A 19,553-nucleotide genomic window follows, 5' to 3' on the forward strand; every position below is an offset into this window, starting at 1 on the left:
TTTCTCTCATGCTCCGCACAGTACTCAGTCACACAGTGATACATGTGGTGTACTTTAAATTAAGCATCGTCACTAAAAGATTTAAAGATAGCACACATGTGTTAGAACTAGACTGCGGATTTTTGAGTAAAATAGATCTGTGTGGAAAGAGGAGAGTTAATTAAAAGTTCGTTGCATTATTTAACACTAAACGTTTATTAAAAGTAACTGGTACGTGATCTGTTATAAAAATGACAAGATTCATTTTATTTAGACATTGTGCGGCCCCTATTGTAACACGTGCTCTAGTAAAGATATTTATGCAACCATTCCTTATGAAATCATGTTTATTATTTCAATAATTGTAAAATAAAAAATCTGGAACCGGTGATGGTAGGTTTTAGTGTTAATAGTCTCATTTACATCGAAAACAGGGTAACGATATTCTTAGACATTTTAATTAATTTATTGTTTCATAATTCAGCCAGCCAATCTCTTCATAAATGCATAAGCAGTACAACCAGTTAGGCAGAGGTGGGCATTATTTGGCGAAAAAAATATTTGAAATACTATTTAATATTTTAGATTTTATTTTGCTTAAAGAAAATAGTATTTTATTTGAACAATCTGTGTGAACCTCGAAATAAAATACTTCTATTTGAACAATCTGAACCTCAAAATAAAATATTTCTATTTTAACAATTTCATCCACAAAATAAAATATTTCTATTTTAATAATCTGAAACACAAAATAGAATATTTTATTTTTTGCGTCGTTATACCTAATACTTTCAGAAATCGCATTACTTATTTAATATTTCTTATTTCAGCAATAATTTAAGGAAGAAATGGTACTTAATATAAGAAACTATATCATTTGCCACATTTTCGTTTTATTTTTTTGTTCGACTGCTGCTATTCGCATACAAGAAGGTGCAGCGTTCCAAATTGGAATCAGTTAGGGTGCTCCTTCGAGGACACAGAATCAGTCCAGCAAAGCTAAAAAGTCTCTCAACTGGAGCAAAGGATGGAATAGCTGTGTTGTATTTTAAAAATAATCTTTTCATATATTTGTACTTTGTGTGCAATACTTTTAATTCGTGTATCACTATCGCTCAAATATTGAAATAATTTTTGTTAATTCTGGAATGTTTATATGACTGATATCATTTGTTTCTTTTTCCATAAAGGTAAAAAAATCATCTACTTCTTGGTTTCGTGAAAGTAATTGAGGTCGCGACTCTGAATCTGGATTTGCTATCTGTTTCAAAGCATTTAATACGGCTTCTTTGATAAAAGTACGTTCTTCTTCATTTAAGTCTTTCGGAATCCATCGTAATTTCCATTTTGGATGGCTAACAGTAGCAATTATATAGTCGCTTGCGTGTTCAGAAAAATCGAATAAATCACGAAATCGAGATTTTAAACTCGATATTAAATGAAGTTTCAAAGGTTCGCAATATCTATTGAATGCGGACCATTATTTTGAGCAATAATATTTAAAATTGAAATTGAAAATAAAGACAAAGTTCAAATATTTTCAATATTCTTAAAATAAAATACTATTTTCAAATACTATTTTCAAAAATTACTCCATCAAATAAAATATTTTATTTTCAAAAATTACTGCATCAAACAAAATATTTTATTTCCAAAAATTACTGCATCGAATAAAATATTTTATCTTCAAAGTTGTGCAGATACTGTAAATAAATGGGATTATATTTACTATTTACTATTTAAAATACTATTTTCCCCAGCTCTGCAGTTAGGCCTCTTCAGCGAGATTTTTTTGCATGATCCATATAGGTATTCTAGGGAATAGCTGGGAGATCTCGGCGTAGCGTAGAGGCGAAATGGATTGCCAGTTAGGAATTAATCCGTTTGTTCGCCTGTTCAGCGAGTGAATTCGAATGTTTCGTAATGGAGTATACGGGGGTCGCACTGTGGTCTGAAAGTCAGTTCTGGCGCGAATAAATTAAAAATACCAACTAACGTAAATCTGTATACTTGTATGATAGTTTGATATGTATACTACAATAACAAAAGCAAAATTAGTAAATCACATCACCGTATTATTGTTGGCAAGACTGTCAACCAGTAACCACATTTTGTTTTTCTGCGTTAGTCAATTGCAACAAATTATAACCTGAAAACATCGAGTTCTTTCTTGAAGTGTGCATAAATTGTGTTAGTATCTTGTTATATATGTTGTTATCAGTATGGCTGTAACTGGAAATGGTAGGTTTACGTTTCCTTCACATACTTTATGATATATTTTATGAACTGATACTTTTTAAGAAAAATTATTAGAATGTCGTAAGTTTTACAAAATTTCCATGCATTTGCACGCGTTGCGAAGTATTTTATTTGAAAGCTTACTTCACCTCCATAAACGGCAAAGAGAAAACGCGATCCCCCGCAGTCTCATTATCATTTTATTTTAATATTTTAGTAAACGTATCTACGATCACCCGCTTAGAGTTGTTCGAAGAATGGTTCAAATTGAAGAATTTGAAACGAAAGGATTGCGTTAGTGGATTACTAGAGGCTATTTTTACCGGAAGGAATGTGAGCGGACACAATATTGAAGGAATTTTAGAGAACTTTATCAAAAATATTGAGAAACGTTGGAAAATAGGCAATAATTATACAGATAGATTTCTGTCAAAAAACAGGACTTGGTTAGAATCGACCATAGTATTCCCGCAAGAGTTGGAAGGCCATTAAAAAATTTTAATGAATATTAGATTAATAATTATTATATTAATAAACAAGTACTCAGTATTGTAAATTATGTTTTATTTACTTTACTCAAATATTTAACCCTTTGCACTCGAAGCAATTTGAATTCCAATATCATGATATTTGTTCCAACCCAGATCATCTTTGTTCTATGTAATTTTTTTTAAATTGTTCACATCAAATTGAACATGTTTTCTTATATAACAGTTGAGCTTTTATACAATTTATAGAATACAGACAAATTTAATAATGTTAAAACTGTTTTGAATAATAGTATGGCAATTTTTAATGGCGCCTCAGACTCGTCATTTGAGTGCAAAGGGTTAAAAGTAATTTTTACAGAAAATGTCAATTTTTTCCTCGCACAATAATTAATTCGCTCCAGAACTGACTTCTAGACCACTGTGGGTCGGTTACGTAGAATTTCACGTATTGTCGCGCAAGAAGTGGAGCCGGACGATGAAGGGGCTACCCCATGACTATACATAGCTCTTTTCGCTCCGAACTCGTCCCGAAGCCTGTGCAATTCACCTCTCGCGCCCACTGAGAGCGCGTGAAAGAGAGCGAGAGAGAGAAAGACATGATGCGCGAGCGAGGAAAGGAGGGAGAGAGAGAGATAGAGATAGGAGATAGAGAGTGAGAAAGAGAGAGCGAGAGGAAGAGTGATCGAGTCGGCGGCGGCGGTCGGCGCCTTTTGATCTTGCCTGTAATCCCGTCGGGCCCCGCGGCCTGACTGACGTCATGAAAGGTGTCCGAGAGCCATACATACGCGACGAACCCATCTAGGTGTGCGATGTATGCTGGTGGATATGTCCTTACGGCCCATTGGGATCCCGGCGAGGTAGGGGGATGTAAATCTTGAAGATTTGATGAATGACGAAACGGGACTACTTTGGCTACATCGAGAACGGGCAGAGGATGGTTCGGCGATGTCCCTTTTTTAAAGCACACTCCGTGGCAATTAGCAGAAGTTTTCATAGCAGGTGTTGCAAGGGGCCCCGCGTAATGACAGGTTCATTACAGTGTTTCGTCGATTATCAATTTTTCTGAAAGCCGGGCCGCATGTTTTCAATGGCGTTAGCGTGCTCACGTTGTTACCTTTCTCTTCATTATCTCTCCGTTCCTCCACACGATAATGCTCTTGTGTCGGATAAATTTAATCAGCGATAAATCGATCCCACGATTGCTATTTTGAATCGGGTCGAACGCCTTTCCGAGCTACGAGGTGTCGTATTCTAGGGCTCTTGTCGGGGAACGGTTCCCCGAGCAACGTGTTCGAAACAATGCTTCTTTATCGCATCCAATCACCTCCGTACGTCGTAAACTTTATATGTATCATAGTATAGTTTGCTACGAACTTCCGAGATTGCGTAATCCTTTGCTATTGCAATGCAAAACCACCGGAAACGGACGAATTCGAAGCAACCAAAGGTCAGATGCTGGGGGTGCGTGCATATTAATTATACCGGCCACCATTATTGCGATATAATTATTTTGAAAATTCAAGAATTAATCGTTAACATTTATCTATACGACTGATATTACGGTACATCTTATGAGTGGTCTGTTTTCTTTGTTTCTGTGATATGTTCACGGACATTTTATGCAAATTTTATTTATTTCATTACTGTTTCAATTAAACAGTATTGTTTTATTTTAATCATATCACTTACAGTTTATTTAGCGGCATTGGAAGCAAATAAATAGATTATGATTATGTTTTCGATCATGTTCTGTTCAACCATCGAATATAGAAATGGTCATTATAGAAATTTTTGTATTAAAATTATCTTCGATAATGTCTTTAACCTTCACATGTTCCTGAGGATAAGAATTCACGCATTACCTGATCTAGATAATTATTACTAAATGTTTCATTTTCTTCTGTTTGTGTTGTAAGTCGTATTTCAGTGAAATGTGAAATCACAAGTAAAACACAATTCGTTGTTCTAAGCTTGTAAAGCGAAAATGAGTAAAATATTATTCCAAGGACTTTCGTGCAACTATTTTTAAAGGACGTATGATGGTTAAATTGTTATCCTTAAAAAGTTTCTACAAGTACATAATTAGTATAAAGTCTTTCCGCTACAAGTAGTTAGCATAAAATGGGTATGAATTCCGGCAATGATTATTTCTATCTTTAAACAATAAAATTGACCTTCCGCAGTAGTTATAGTTAGACAGCGGATCTTTATGCAAGATAAAAGTTTTGTACCTGAATTGCAACAAACTGGAGCGAAGTGGAAGTATAGTTTCTTTCTTACCATGTTTAATAGATTGAAAACAATTTGACAGTATTTTTAAACTTTGCTAATGGTTTTACTTTTTTAAACTACACCTGCTCATCTTTGTCATAAATGCATAAAATCCATGTACCATGTCTAGTTATAATAGTAGCAGTAACGAAGTTTTCTTACAATTAGATACAAGGTGGCCCAAATGGGGGCGATGAATGTAAAGTGTTGGTAACTTTACTTTATTAGTAACCGGACACAGCCTGGACTTCGATTGTAATGAGTTAACACTTTACCTATCGGAAGCCTATTAATAGGTTTTTCAATAATTGTGCTGCTGTACCAAAAGAAAGCATAGACATTTTCTTTTATATTGCAATCTTAAATGAAACTATTAGATGATGTTATTAAGGGTGACTTGTTAGTTCATAATGAAAATTGCTGTTGCTATTAAAGGTTCCATTAAAAAGTGTTTAGCAATGTATCATAGATTCTTCACAATTATGCAATAATCACCGGTCGGTAATGTGTTAACCGCGTTCTGAGAGGGTTGACTACAGTATCATGAATCTGGTAAATTTTGTTGAATCATAAGAATATAATAGAGAAGAATTTACATACAAACTATCTGTAGTATCATACATAGATTTGAAAGGATTTACTTAACGATATTGTTCGATTGGAGAGTTATGATACCATATATTCTAGTATATTCTACACTCCTCAAAAGAATTAAGGGATCACTTGTGCGAACCCGACAAATTGCTCCCACTTTACGTGATCATAACTCCGTCAAAAATTGCCGTATCGATATCGTTTAATAGATATCGATGTCGTGTAAATTGTGTGGTTGTTGAATATTGTGCGATTTTTTTTATTCGAGTTATTCAACATTGAAGTAAATATGGGCTTTTTAACTTTAACTGGTTACAGAAAGCGAAAAAATTATCGTAGAATCTTGTGCAAAAAAGCAATGGAAAGAGCGTTTTTTTCTCTTCAAGGCACTCCTTTTGTTCAAATCTGGTCTCAAAATTTGAAATCAGCGTGAACAAATCTACGGGAAATGATATATAACATGTTAAAAAAAAATTTTCCGCGCGTGGTACTGGAGAAACCACATTTTCTTGAAATTCTACATAACATAATGAATTTTCTCAACGTTAAAAAACGTTCGTATATTCTGCAAAGTTTCAGCTTTAATTTTTAAAAAATTTCATCGCTCTACCTCATTTCTATCGAAAGTTCTTTGATCTTGAATCGCGGCGCGGCGCACAGTGCCACAGTGATCGATTCCTCGATTCTAGGTGGACAAAATGGTAAATTTGATCAACTTCAGATATCTTCGCTGCCGTTCTATTTTGTTTACGAACATTAATTTATTCGATATATAACGTAATATTTCCATTGCACGTGGTTATTACGACGATAATACGGTGCTAAAGTTTTGCCTGTGCGAAATACTATAAATAAGCTAATTCTTCTTCATCGTATAACTTGTTTGTTTGTTTAAATTATTATCTAGAAAATGGAGCGTGTAAGCGAAGGTAAGTATTTCATTTTTACATACCGATATAATTTTATTTTGCCGTGTAAATCATATACAACAGGTTAACTAATAATATTATTTAAGAAAAGGTCAAATTGTATAACTTCTTTTGCCGGACTCGGCCGGACTTGGTTCTTTCATAGTTTTGAAGAATACTTATTTCAAAACAATGATACTAAATATCGTTCACCCGTTTTGGCCCGTTAGTCATTTATATCATTTTTTAGAAAAGACATGGAGTATGCCACTATTTCATGTGGTATTGAAATTGACGATAGAAAGTTTACAGAATATGCACTTCAGACTGCGAGAATTACATATGACAATTATAATTTATAATAATTTAGAATATCCACCTTTGTGTGTGTCATGCACATTCCTTATTATAATTTTGTAATTTTGTATTATATTTTTGTAGAACTTTATCTAATTTTTAAATATGAGTTAAGATTCATTCTTTCCATTTTGTGTATTGTTTATTCACGTATTTAAACAAAAACTATAAAATATTTCATTTATGTTATTTTCACAAACGTTACAATTAATTGTTATATTTGTCCATTTTAAATAAATGATATAATTCGCTTAAATTCATGTAGTTTTTATACACTTGTCATGATTTCTGAGAAATAAAGCGTTATTACTACAAGAGAATACAAAAATTTGAATTTTGTCCACCTAGAATCGAGGAATCGATCACTGTGATATGCGAAATGGCCATAGAGCGGAAAAAAATCTATAAAAACCAAACTACTCAACAAATCTGCTTGAAAATTTGTAGAAAGCATGCCACAGGTACAACGGTTATGTGGCAACAATTAAAATTAAAAAATTGTATTAATTATTAACTAAAATGGGCTAATTGAAAAGCTTTGCATTACGCACATCCTTTATTGGATAAACTTCCGAAAAGCCCATAGCTCCGATTTTTTTATACTCTAGATTCTTACGTATTTTGACGTGCTGATTACGAATATGATAGTGAAATTTGGCGCAATTGGCGTTTTTTTATTTACTTCCGTAAATAACCCAGACCTAACCCGGACCTATCATTTTTCTCAGGAAGTATTATCTTTATGACAAAAATCAATAGGACATCAAATGTGTATTTTGATGAGGTCTACAGCTTTTATCTGAAGTATTTTTCAAAATTCCCATTATTTACGGAAGTAAGTAAAAAAACTATAATTTTTATTTGCGCCAATTTTCACTATCATATTCGTAATCAGCACGTCAAAATACGTAAGAATCCAGAGTATAAAAAAAATCGGAGGTATGGGCTTTTCGGAAGTACATCCCTTTATTTCTTGAAGCATACAACAAATTCTTTATTACTAATTCTTTATTTTATTTCTTTATTAGCGTTTAACAAATCTCGACCACCTTCGGTCAATCTTCGCTGCAATTGGAGCGATAACTTCGCTTAATCCGTCATAATGGTCTGGAGTCTGAGCTGGCCAAATCTAGAAATAAATATAATAAATAGTAATTTTTTGTGACTTAGAAAACGTATTGCAAATTTAAACAAAACACGAAAAAAAATATTATACCTGAATTATATTTTTTATTTGAGTTATCGATGCAATATTTTTGTTATAACGGTTCATTATTTTCAACAAGTAATGCTATTACATCGTCGTGTAATTCCATAACTTTTTTCTTCGGCTCTATTCGTAAGCTATTATATTAATGTACGGATCCGAGGATGCAAGAAGCATATTCATTGTATCCTCGTTTGTAAATATGCGAGAACATTTTCGCGAATGTCTTAGCCGATATTTTCTATAATCTTTGTTCCTGGCTTCGTGGGCTTCCTCAGTTAACATTCCAATAGGCAACATAACCGCTGTTATTATGTCACTGCCATGTAAAAGCACTTTGTGCACTGTATTTGGCATATTGTACCACTCATACAGTGTCACATACAAGTCGGCAGTCTCTTTGCAATATGTACTAAACTTTCCTGGATCTATTACTTGTCCACAGTTTAGTACTTGCAAAATGATGGAGAAGCGATGAATCAATTGTTCGTCTATTCCTGTTATTTCCGCTGTCAATGTTGGATTACTAAAAAATTTTCTTGACGTGTTGCCATCATTGCTAGTGCCCATGCCTTGTTTTACAAAATCCACTTTAAGTCCCATTCTCCGGACGAACTCTTGTTGAATGCTTTTTTTCCTTTCACTTTGCTCGATTTTTGTTTGCGCATTCGCTCTCCAACTTTTGAAGGAACTATTGTAAGCAATATGCAGAATGCATTTCATAAATTTAATCCTTGCGTGCAGAGGTGATAAGCCCATGGCAAGGGCATCTTCAGAATGTGGTTTATTTCGCACAATATTCAATTTGTTCATTTCTGATGGTTTTGCTTTGCATATATAGCACACTGTCATTGGCGACGTATTTGTGACAGTATTCGCAATTTTCCCATCAATCATCGTAAATAAAAGCCTATGCTTTATCCTGAAGGTTTTTCCATTCATTTCTAGGACAGTATCATTCAGATTTTTTATCTCTGTCTCTATTCTTTCTACTTCATTGTTTATTACTTCCGGTGTTTCCGCGGTAAATTAAAATTGGATGGGCCTAAAAAATCGAGTTGAGGAAGGCCTTGTATTCTTCCAAACAGCTGTGGCTTTACCCTGTTCTTCCAAATAAATCGGCACGATAGATGTTAAAAACATATGCGAATCGGTAACGTTTTCTTCATTGAACGCTTGTTTGTATTCGCTGTGCCCAGACGAACCATCACATCCCCATTTGGTCACTAGGGTCAAATCACTTTCAATTTCTTCCAGATAATTCGCTATACTTTTAAAAATCCTTGTCGTGGTGTGATCTAGCAATCCTTGTAGCCTGACACTCCCAGAGCTTTCCGTCACCTTTACATCCGAAGGATAACACTCCTTCTTCACATTTAGTAATTGCCAATAGGGCGGAAAAATATCACAGCCAATTTCCTGAGCCGCCTTCCGAAGCATTTTGTACTGATACTTCGATAATGTGCAATCCAAAACTAAGGCCAATGCCTTTTCTGCACTGAATACAGCTGCTGAAGCAGTCGGTGTACGAGCAGCTCTCATAATCAATTCCTCGGAATAATTTTCACGGAATTGTTGCACTTTGTATCGTTTTGCTCGATTGCAGCACTCATTGAAGCCTTTCTTTGGTCGTCCCCTTCGTAGCCGTTGAGATGGTCGCGGTTCTACTTCATTATCTGCGACACGTTCCGTGAGATCCGTAGAAATAGAAATATTACTCTTCAGCCAGTCCTGATTCATTTTTAATAACGAAGCTTTATTTCGTGATGCAGAATTCCATCTTCTAGTGAAATGTGGCAAAAAAGTTTGCCTCAAGTGACAACTAATTTTTTCCATTGTATTTGCTGTGATATCCGGATATTTAATTCTCAGAGCCTCGGTACATTTATGTACGTTACGATTGCTTGTAAGTACAATCTCCACCAATTCTTCATTACTGATGTTGTAGGTTTCCATTATGTAAAATAAGAAACGCTACACAACACCTTAAACAATACTATGCAACACTCTTCAGCACATTAACCTGACTATACGCCTTATATTAGGAGTCCTCTCCTCTAATTAGCGGTTGTCCGTTGTTTAATTTGCCGATGCCCGTCATTTGTTCATTAAAATGACCATAGAAGACTCGGACAAACTTCCGAGTGTTTTGCCCGTCGTTTTGGTAACAAATATTCCGAACATCGGAGCGTTGGCTCAATAACAGTCGAAATATGCTAAAATAAATTATTTATTTTATTTATCATTTATTTTAGCATATTTCGACTGTTATTGTGCCAACACTGCGCATTCTCGAATAATAAAAATTTGAGTAATAAAAATTTGCATTGCGTAATAAAAAATTCTCAACTGTGACCCACTCACATTTAAAATTTATTAAAATACACGTCTAATGTAAATGCTTTTTAAAAGTTTATTTATTTGGACCCGTAATGAAAGTTCAAAATATGCCTTTTGTAGATCTACGTTAGTTAAATATGTGCTGAATATTTCATCGAAATCGGTTGACGGTGGAAAGAACGACACGCATCGAAAGATGTACGAATCTGTGAATTTTGAGCAGGAACTGACCAGAAGCTGTACATACCAAGATTTTTACCACTTCTAACTTCTAACCGCTTATACCTCGTGTGTATGTTAATCGATTTCGATGAAATTTTCGGTATATATGTAACTAACATTGATATACTAAACATATATTTTAAATTTTCTTTACGGCGACAAATAAAAAAATTTTAGAAGTTCCTTTTTTATGTTATTGCTATTTTTATCAAAAAATTTTTTGCACGTTATTTAGTAACCAACTGCATCTAATTGATCACAAAAAATCAGGCCGTTTGGTAAAAGTTTAGAAAAGTTATTCCGTTTTAAAAGGCGTACACGGATACATGCGACTGGCTATGGTTAGAAAAAATTGGTCGCAGATCCAGGTTCGCAGGAGTTCGCAGCCAAAACCTGGTTGGATATATGTATACTTTAAAGTGTGTTGCATGATTTGCAACAAGTTTTATCTTGGCGCGTTTTGGCGCAAACAAGTTATGTCAAATTAAACTTTAATTCTACTATTCAAAATACCTCTTTTTCAATTTGTGTTTTCGATAAATAAATGACACTTACATTAATTAAAGCTACGTTAAATAAATCATCTATTATAAACATAATCAAATTATAATATTGTTCAAGTGATTTAATGTTTTAGATTCTTGTGGCTGCGTTTATATGTAGACGCATTTATAAGCCAAAATCGCAGGTTTCCTGTTACCAAACTTTCATGTTACATCATTCCTAGAAATAAGTGATATTTATAAAAAATTTTTATTGGTTTAAATACTCGAACTATCTAGTAAACGAAATTGCAATGAAAAATCTATGTACCTAACATTCGAAAAATTGATTTTTTCCCCGTCCGCACCCCTGTGCGGTGCGGCGCGGCGCGGTAGCGTATTCAAAGATGTCAGGCGTACGTGGTGCGCTAATTTCTGCGAAGCACTAACTTCAAACACAGCTGCCATAGGTAAAAAATTGTCGCAGCGAGTTCATGGGGTACTCAATCGAATCGGCAGAATCTCTGCTTCAATCTGACGTTCGGATCATGGTATTACGAACATTTCTCGCCGAGATATAGCGAGTTAAAGGAAAAATGTAAATTGTTCATTTTTTAAGCATATTTTCAGAAACACCTGGTACATCGAAATGTTAATGGAATTGAAAAAACAAAAGAAGTGCCTTGAAGAGAAAGGAACGCTCTTTCCATTGCTTTTTTGGACAAGATTCTATATACGATAATTTTTTCGCTTTCTGGAGCCAGTTAAAGTTAAAAAGCCAACATTTACTTCACTGTTGAGTAACTCGAATAAAAAAAATCGCACAATATTCAACAACCACACAATTTACACAGAAAAGCCCTTTTTTTTGAAAAAATTTTTGTTAACCGTCAATGTTGTCTTCGTCTCGCTATAACTTTGTAAAAAACCAACATAGGAACAATTTGAAACAGAGCATCTGAAACTAGAGGTTTCAGGCTTTCAAACCATTGTTTAACGATATCGATACGGCAATTTTTGACGGAGTTATGATCACGTAAAGTGGGACCAATTTTTCGAGTTCGCACAAGTGATTCCTTTATTCTTTTGAGTATTTATTCTAGTATATTCTAGTATATTCCAGTATAATCTTATATGTATATTGTGGTATATGTATGTATTCTTGTATACTTCAGTACAATCTACTGTATTTTAGTCAATTCTGGTACATTCTGGTATATTGTAGTATGTTCTAGTATATCGTTGTATATTCTTGTATATTCCAGTATATTCTACTATATTTTACCATATTGTAATACATACTATATTCCACTGTATTCTAGTATATTCTACTATATTTTACCATATTGTAATACATACATATATTCTACTATACAATTGTAATACATACATATATTCTACCATATTGCAATACATATTACTCTACATACATATATCACGACACTCGTAACTTACAATAAGGTGACGTTACCGAAATATGTTTATTGAGTTTCACATTGAAAATATCTGCAGTATTATATGTAGATTCGAAAGGATTCACTTAATGATATTGTTCGATTAGCAAGTGTGGAACGAGCAAAATTTATACGGTGTTTTGTTGCTGTATGGAAATTTAGTGGGGAAATTCACCTTAAATATAGAACCCCCAGGAATTTACAGAGAAAAAGACATGTGCCCTGGCAAATACATGCGCAAAACGCATGTAGAAATTAAATATTACCGGCGATTTTTATGCAAACGGTCCTTCATGTAAATATGACATGGTTCGTCGTTGTCCCGGCAAGAGCGTGTCTCGAAAGAGGTAGTTTGCATGCGAGAATTTTCAGGAGAAGAGATTCGCTTAGGTAAACCCCTTACCCGACTGCATTTTACTGCTTAACGCAAAACCGGACTCGTAACTCGTAACACTTACTTTTCGTAGGCCCCGCGATCTCTGTCTTACGTAAAGCCTTCTCTCCCTTAAGGAGTCGTAAGGTGGACATCATAAAAGGGTACAAGACCGTTTACTCCACCGAGACGCATCTCATTCTGTTTCTTCCCTTCTTCTGGTGTTTCGTCCTTTCGAGCCTTTCACAGAGAACTCGCCGCTCCTTCCTTTCCGGGAACTTTTTTCCTCGCAGATTTTGCTGCTGCTCCTGCTGCTTGTGTGACGTCGTTTGTTTAACTTGGCGATTATAATTAAGTTAATTAAAAGGAAGACTAATTACCAGTAATTAGTAGTAGGGTTCGAGCGACACCTTGCGTGCCACTCCGGACCTTCTGTGATTTTTTTCTCCTCACAGTCTCAGGAAAATATATTCTTTTTTATGGTCCTGTCATCTTGAGCGTGAATTGGAAGTCGGCTGTATAAACTGTTATCGTTTTCCAATTTCTGCATAATTCTATAGACTTTAGGCCTTAGATGCCGTAAAAAACGACAGGCATCTCTGTAATATACATATTTTTTCTCATTTTCATTCTGTTATTATCAATTTACCCAATACTCCTATGTACAGTAGCGGACAAAAGTTTAAGACCGCTCTAACGAAGACGATATCTGTTTTAATATTGTACTATACGATTTGAACATTTTTGGGCAGCTAGAGCAATAGCTTACTGAAGGATGTGAAAAGAAATTTTTTCAAAAATTGCAATTGATCGGAATTGTTGAAAAAATACTAAAAGTTGAATTTTTAACTTTTTTATGTGGGCCTATATTGAAAATTTAAAAAATACGTTTTGTCGATCTGTGTCAATTAAACATATTCTGAAAATTTCGTCAAAGTCGGTCGACGTTGCAATGAGCTACAAACGTTTAAAGATGGTAAAAATTGCAGATTTTCAAGATTTTCGGCAATAAATCGTAAATTATTCGATTTATTAAATCGAAAGAATTCTCGAGAAGGAACACTAGTCCTGCTTTCACTGCTCCTGCTTTTCCTGCTTTATTTGATCATCCTTTCATTGAACCTTATTTCCGCACACATTATTCAGAAGTGTATTATGTACGTTCCTGTTCTTTCGTTTCAGGACAAGGGCGTGTGAATCAACTCGGTGGTGTGTTCATTAATGGGCGTCCGTTGCCGAATCACATTCGTCGTACGATCGTAGAAATGGCCGCAGCCGGTATCAGACCATGCGTAATCTCCAGACAGCTAAGGGTTTCGCATGGTTGCGTATCGAAAATCTTGAATCGATATCAAGAAACGGGATCGATTAGACCGGGAGTGATCGGTGGTAGCAAACCACGTGTAGCCACGCCTGAAGTTGAAGCAAAAATTGAAGACATGAAGAAACAGAATCCTGGTATATACAGCTGGGAAATTCGAGACAAGCTGATAAAGGTCTGTTGACATCGTCTGTATAATAGTAATAGCACGTCTCTTCTATTAAGTTGTCACACTTACGTTGTATCAGTGATGGACAGGGTCGAATGCTTGTGTAATTGAAATACAGTAAAGAGTCTTGATCTAAGAAAAACCCTCGGGTCCGTGCTATTTCTTAGATCCTGGAGTTCTACGATTTTTCACAGTGATTCGTGATTTTCGATTTCCACAGAGTCATAACTTGACAAAATTGCGAGTTACATCGCATTTTTATCAAATTTATTAGATTTGTAAGATGTTTCTCAAACTATCATTTCCGTTTCCTATAATCGTTAAGCAACATACTGGTATTTTGTAAAACTTTATACATAGCAAATGCAATTATACATACATAAACATAAAAGGAATTATCTGCACTTCTATTATAATTTTTTTATTTTTTAAATACTGAAATAAGGTACGGAAATATACGGTAGACATATACAGAAAACGTAACGTAATTTTTACGTTATATGCAGATATTTTTCTGCAAGCTAAGTGATGTATTTAAAAAGGAACTAATTCAATCGAGATGTGAAGAATTAGGATGACAGTGAGCAAATTCATCCTAGATTTAAAAAATCACGATCAAGGCGCGAATGAAGTTAAAATTACGACCATGATCGTGATTCTGCGATCGCTGTGATAAATCACGGTTAGTTTACATACCGTCAATTAAACCATTAAATGCCATTCAAATTATATCGCGTTCAGTGTCATTTTAAACTTTAATAAGTTGGTGGAAGTGCCATAGAAAAATAATGAATAATAACGAAGTTTTGTAATTGGATTAGTAGTTCACACTGATATTACCGACCCCGTACAGGATTATGCGGCATGTTTACACTGCTCGGCGATCGGGTGAGGGGATAACCGTTTTCTATAGATCGTATGGTTTCCGTTTTCTTTGATCAAGGCTTTACTGTACTTCTATTGAATACGTACATCAGTTCTGTTAACGAATACATTGGCATTTTGTATTCAATCATGTTATGAAATGTGAAATACTTTTGTAATTTGTATTTGAAATTCATCGAATATCGAATATTTTTACAATACCTATTATTTCATATTTTCGATCCTAAAACATGTCACCTTATTTATTGTAATTATGTATTACTTATTTATCATGGAATATGCTTTGACAAAAAGAAGTTAACAAACGAAATGACATCACTTTAAGACGAAAGCTATTAAACTAATATCTCTTTCAACATTTCATATGCATAACAACCTAATCGAATGAAAAATAATTATTCTAATATTATTACTTTTAATTTCTATACTAACTAGTCCAATGTGGTTCTGCCAGCAGGACGGTGTCTGTGATAAGGCCTCGGCGCCGTCGGTGTCCAGTATATCGAGACTTATCCGCGGTCCTGCAAATCAAACTCGGCCTGGTGATGATCCTCGCAGGAATCATTCGATCGATGGAATACTTGGTGCGTCTATTTCCTCGCATTAAATATATTTCATACTTGTATTTAGGCAACAGAAAAACAAATACCAAAAGTTCTAGAAGAAATTAAAAATACCATTATACAGGGTGAGTCCGAAGAAACAGAACACTTAAATATCTCCGTTACTTTTCGTTGTACACAAAAACTTCTTGAGACAAAGTTACACTGTTTGATGGGCCACATGTAACGGTGTAAGGGAAAAAATGTTCGCGGTCATTTTTTTATGAGATTTCAAGGTCATCGATATTTTTTTAATGGAATGAGGTATTTTTTAATACATCAATCGATGCAACTGGACATTCGTTATAAAAAAGTACTAACCCATATATGTCGAAAAGTTAGTAGTTCACAAGATATTTCAATTTAAATAACCCTAAAACACCATTACTGTCGTACTAAGACGTTACACAAGTAAGTAAACGCTAACATCAATTTCAATTTTTCAATTTCAACTTCAATATTTCAATTTCAATTTCAACTCTTCAATTTACACTAGCAAGTAAACGCTAACGCCTTAGTACGATAGTAATGGTGTTTTAGAGTTATTTAAATTGAAATATCTCCTGAACTACTAACTTTTCGACATACATGGGTTAGTACTTTTTTATAACGAATGTCCAGCTGCATCGATTGATGTATTAAAAAATATCTCAATCCATTGAAAAAAATATCAGACCTTGAAATCTTGAAAAAAAATCACGTTGAAAATTTTTTCCCTTACACCGTTACATGTGGCCCTTCAAACAGTGTAACTTTGTCCTAAGAAGCTTTTTTGTACAACGAAATGTAACGGAGATATTTAGGTGTTCTGTTTCTTCGGACTCACCCTATATTATCTTCAGCCTATTTAATATATTTAGAAAGAAAATCTTTGTTATTAATTCTCAATATTGATATTAATATTTCTTAATTTCTTATTCTTAATACTAATATTTCAGCTACTCTTTATGCAAAACAGACATTGTTTGCGTCAGTTGTGACCGACACAGGAACCGAACAAGAGTTTGTTCTCCTCTTTTGTAGTTTTATCGAGTTGTAGAAACTGTGTTAATATTCTGAAATTCTTTTAATCTTTCTACCATTTGAAATGACATGCACCCATTTTTATCACAAATGCATACAATTTTCTTATTCTTGTTTCATCAAATAAATTGTTTTGATTTCACATCGTTTTTACATGCACTCGTTCGTAGTGTTAAACAATATATAAGTACACAGCGGACCTTTATGCAAAATAAAAATTTTCTACCTGAATTGCGACGAACTGGAATGAAATAGAAATTTATTTTCAATACATTTTGTACAACTCGATAAAACCACGAAATAGGAAAACAAACTCCTGTTTGGTTTCTGTGTACTGTGTCGGTTACAAATTATGCAAACAATTTTTCTTTTGCATAAAGATTCGCTGCCTGGTAATTATCTTTATAACGTTCCTGGAATGTTGTGCGCTTCATGCCTCTGCATTTGAATTTGAATAGAAACGCTTAGTTGCCACTAAAAATTGCTTCATCAATATTCAGAATAATTTTTATATATATACCTACATACATAGAATCTACGTATTCTACAATTAAAATTTATGTTCGCTGTTATATACATTGATGCATTAATTAAAGTAGTAGAAAGAGGAGTTGAATCATTTTCTTTGTCGTTCTCATTATTACTTATACGGGTTGTCTCACACGAAACTGTCGCCAAGATTTTTCGGGCACTTCCGGTAGCCAGATAAAAGCATGTTTGCAACAAAATTAATTAGTTTTTTGTCAACTACAAAATGCAATACAGTTGAAAAACGAAATTTGTTCATGAAAAATGACGGCCACCTTGCATTTTGTAAATTGGCACTACATATTTTTTTACCACGAAAATCTTTATTTTCAGTAAAGATCCGCTGTCTTGTTATAAGCAGCGCATTTGAATCCTGAAACGGATAACAATAATTATAAAGTGAAATGACATATTTTCGTGGTCGCTTAATTTGACACAAAGTAACGATTAAATTCATTAAAAAAACTCCTTCTGTGATCACGGCGATGCGATCTTACAAATCTCGGTGAAATAATTAAGAAAACCGGATTCAGCGGCTCGCCGCTTAAAAAGATTTTCGAGAAGGATACGTACACTCAAAATTTGCGAACAGCGTCGCTGTTTTAACACCGCATAAACCATTAGGCGGGCGTAAATGAAACGCTCGAGGTAATCGAGCGATAAGCGTAATTATAGCGTGCAGAAACATTAAGTTAATTGAGTTAAGGTAACCGTAACGATAAGTACTGCATGCATATTGGCAATACATATTTTCCACTGTACGAGAGAACGAGAGTGCGATTTTCAATTCCTAGTAGATACGTAATGTTCATTTTTGTAAGGTTAGGTTAGGTTAGGCCACATTTCAGTCTTATAGCAATGATAATATTACCGTTTTATTTATTACCGTGATATTACCACATATTTTTCCCCCGGTTTCGTCCAATTACATTGAAATACACAAAACTACGAAACAACTAGTCATTTATTTCCAAATCATTTAGTATAATACAGTTAGGAGCATAACTAATCACTAGACTGGGAATTTTATGCATTTAGAAGAAAAATGGGTACGTACAATTTAAAACAGTGGAGGTGTTAAAAAGATTTAAGGCCACCATTGTATCAGTTTCACCTTAAAAAGATAATTAAGAGAAGAATGAATTTATTATTTGGCTCCCGTGCTTTGCAATCAATGCAAACACTTCTTATTTTTCATAAAGATCCGCAGTCTACTAATCACACACACTTTAAATCAGGATAACTTTTTTATGAATGGAGTAAACAACTTCTTTGTAAGGCTGGAAGAATTAGTTTACTAAATGACGTTTAACAAATATGTTGAAAAAATGTATTCGGTCGCAATTGTGAAAACAAATAGTAAAAATTGATTTTTACAACTTGAAAATTGGTTAATTGGTTTACGAGTTATAAACGATCAAAAGTGGTAAAAATTACAATTTTTTGAAAGTGGTACAAAATTACAATTTTTACCACTATTGATTGTTTATAACTCGTAAACCAAATCACCAATTTCAATGAAATTTTCAGAATGTATAATACGAGTTGACCAAACACATTTTTTTTTTCGTTATTGGCCCAGAAAAAAAGCTGTAAAAATCAATTTTTACTATTTGTTTTCACAACTGCGACCGAATGCATTTCTTCAACATAAGTGTACGTATTTGAATGCATAGACTTGTAATATTTCTTTATTCTCATGTAATAATTTTATTATTTCAGTAATATATGAGAAAAAATATATTTCCACTGCTTTATTTCATATCTAATTAATGTCCATTTTTTATTAATGTCCATAATTGATAGCCATTCTTTCACATACTATTATGGAGTTGCCATGTTATCGATGCTACGGAGTTTGTGTGCATATTTATTTAAACGTTGAACGCTATGATAATAGTGTCAAAGAATAAGAATTTTCGCTCGCTGAAAGCAGAATAATTTGAAGGGTAGCAAGAGATTAACAAAAATATAGGCCCGGTCGGTGGATGCAAAAGGAGTCGCTTGGTTTTTTATTTATTAGCAGGAGTGGAGTTCGCGAAGAAATATTAGGCGTCCCGTGGCGCGTAGATGTGTCGAGTTTATTACCATGTCTAGAAGATTTAGTTT

The 19,553-nt window shown here is 34.1% G+C and overlaps 1 protein-coding gene across 2 annotated transcripts in view; it reads left to right on the forward strand.

The window, feature by feature from the left end:
• The window catches only part of LOC143214845 (protein gooseberry), a 63,222-nt gene that overhangs the window by 16,505 nt on the left and 27,164 nt on the right, over positions 1 to 19,553 (forward strand). Inside the window, exons 2-3 of one of the 2 annotated variants that reach the window (XM_076436321.1) lie at positions 14,099 to 14,412; positions 15,746 to 15,875. In XM_076436321.1, coding sequence (XP_076292436.1) covers positions 14,099 to 14,412; positions 15,746 to 15,875 — 444 coding nt within the window. The remainder of the gene's footprint in view (positions 1 to 14,098; positions 14,413 to 15,745; positions 15,876 to 19,553) is intronic. The other variant, XM_076436322.1, reaches the window with a different exon arrangement.

The sequence above is a fragment of the Lasioglossum baleicum genome, chromosome 13 (genome assembly GCF_051020765.1).
Source record: "Lasioglossum baleicum chromosome 13, iyLasBale1, whole genome shotgun sequence".
NCBI classification, from domain to species: domain Eukaryota; kingdom Metazoa; phylum Arthropoda; class Insecta; order Hymenoptera; family Halictidae; genus Lasioglossum; species Lasioglossum baleicum.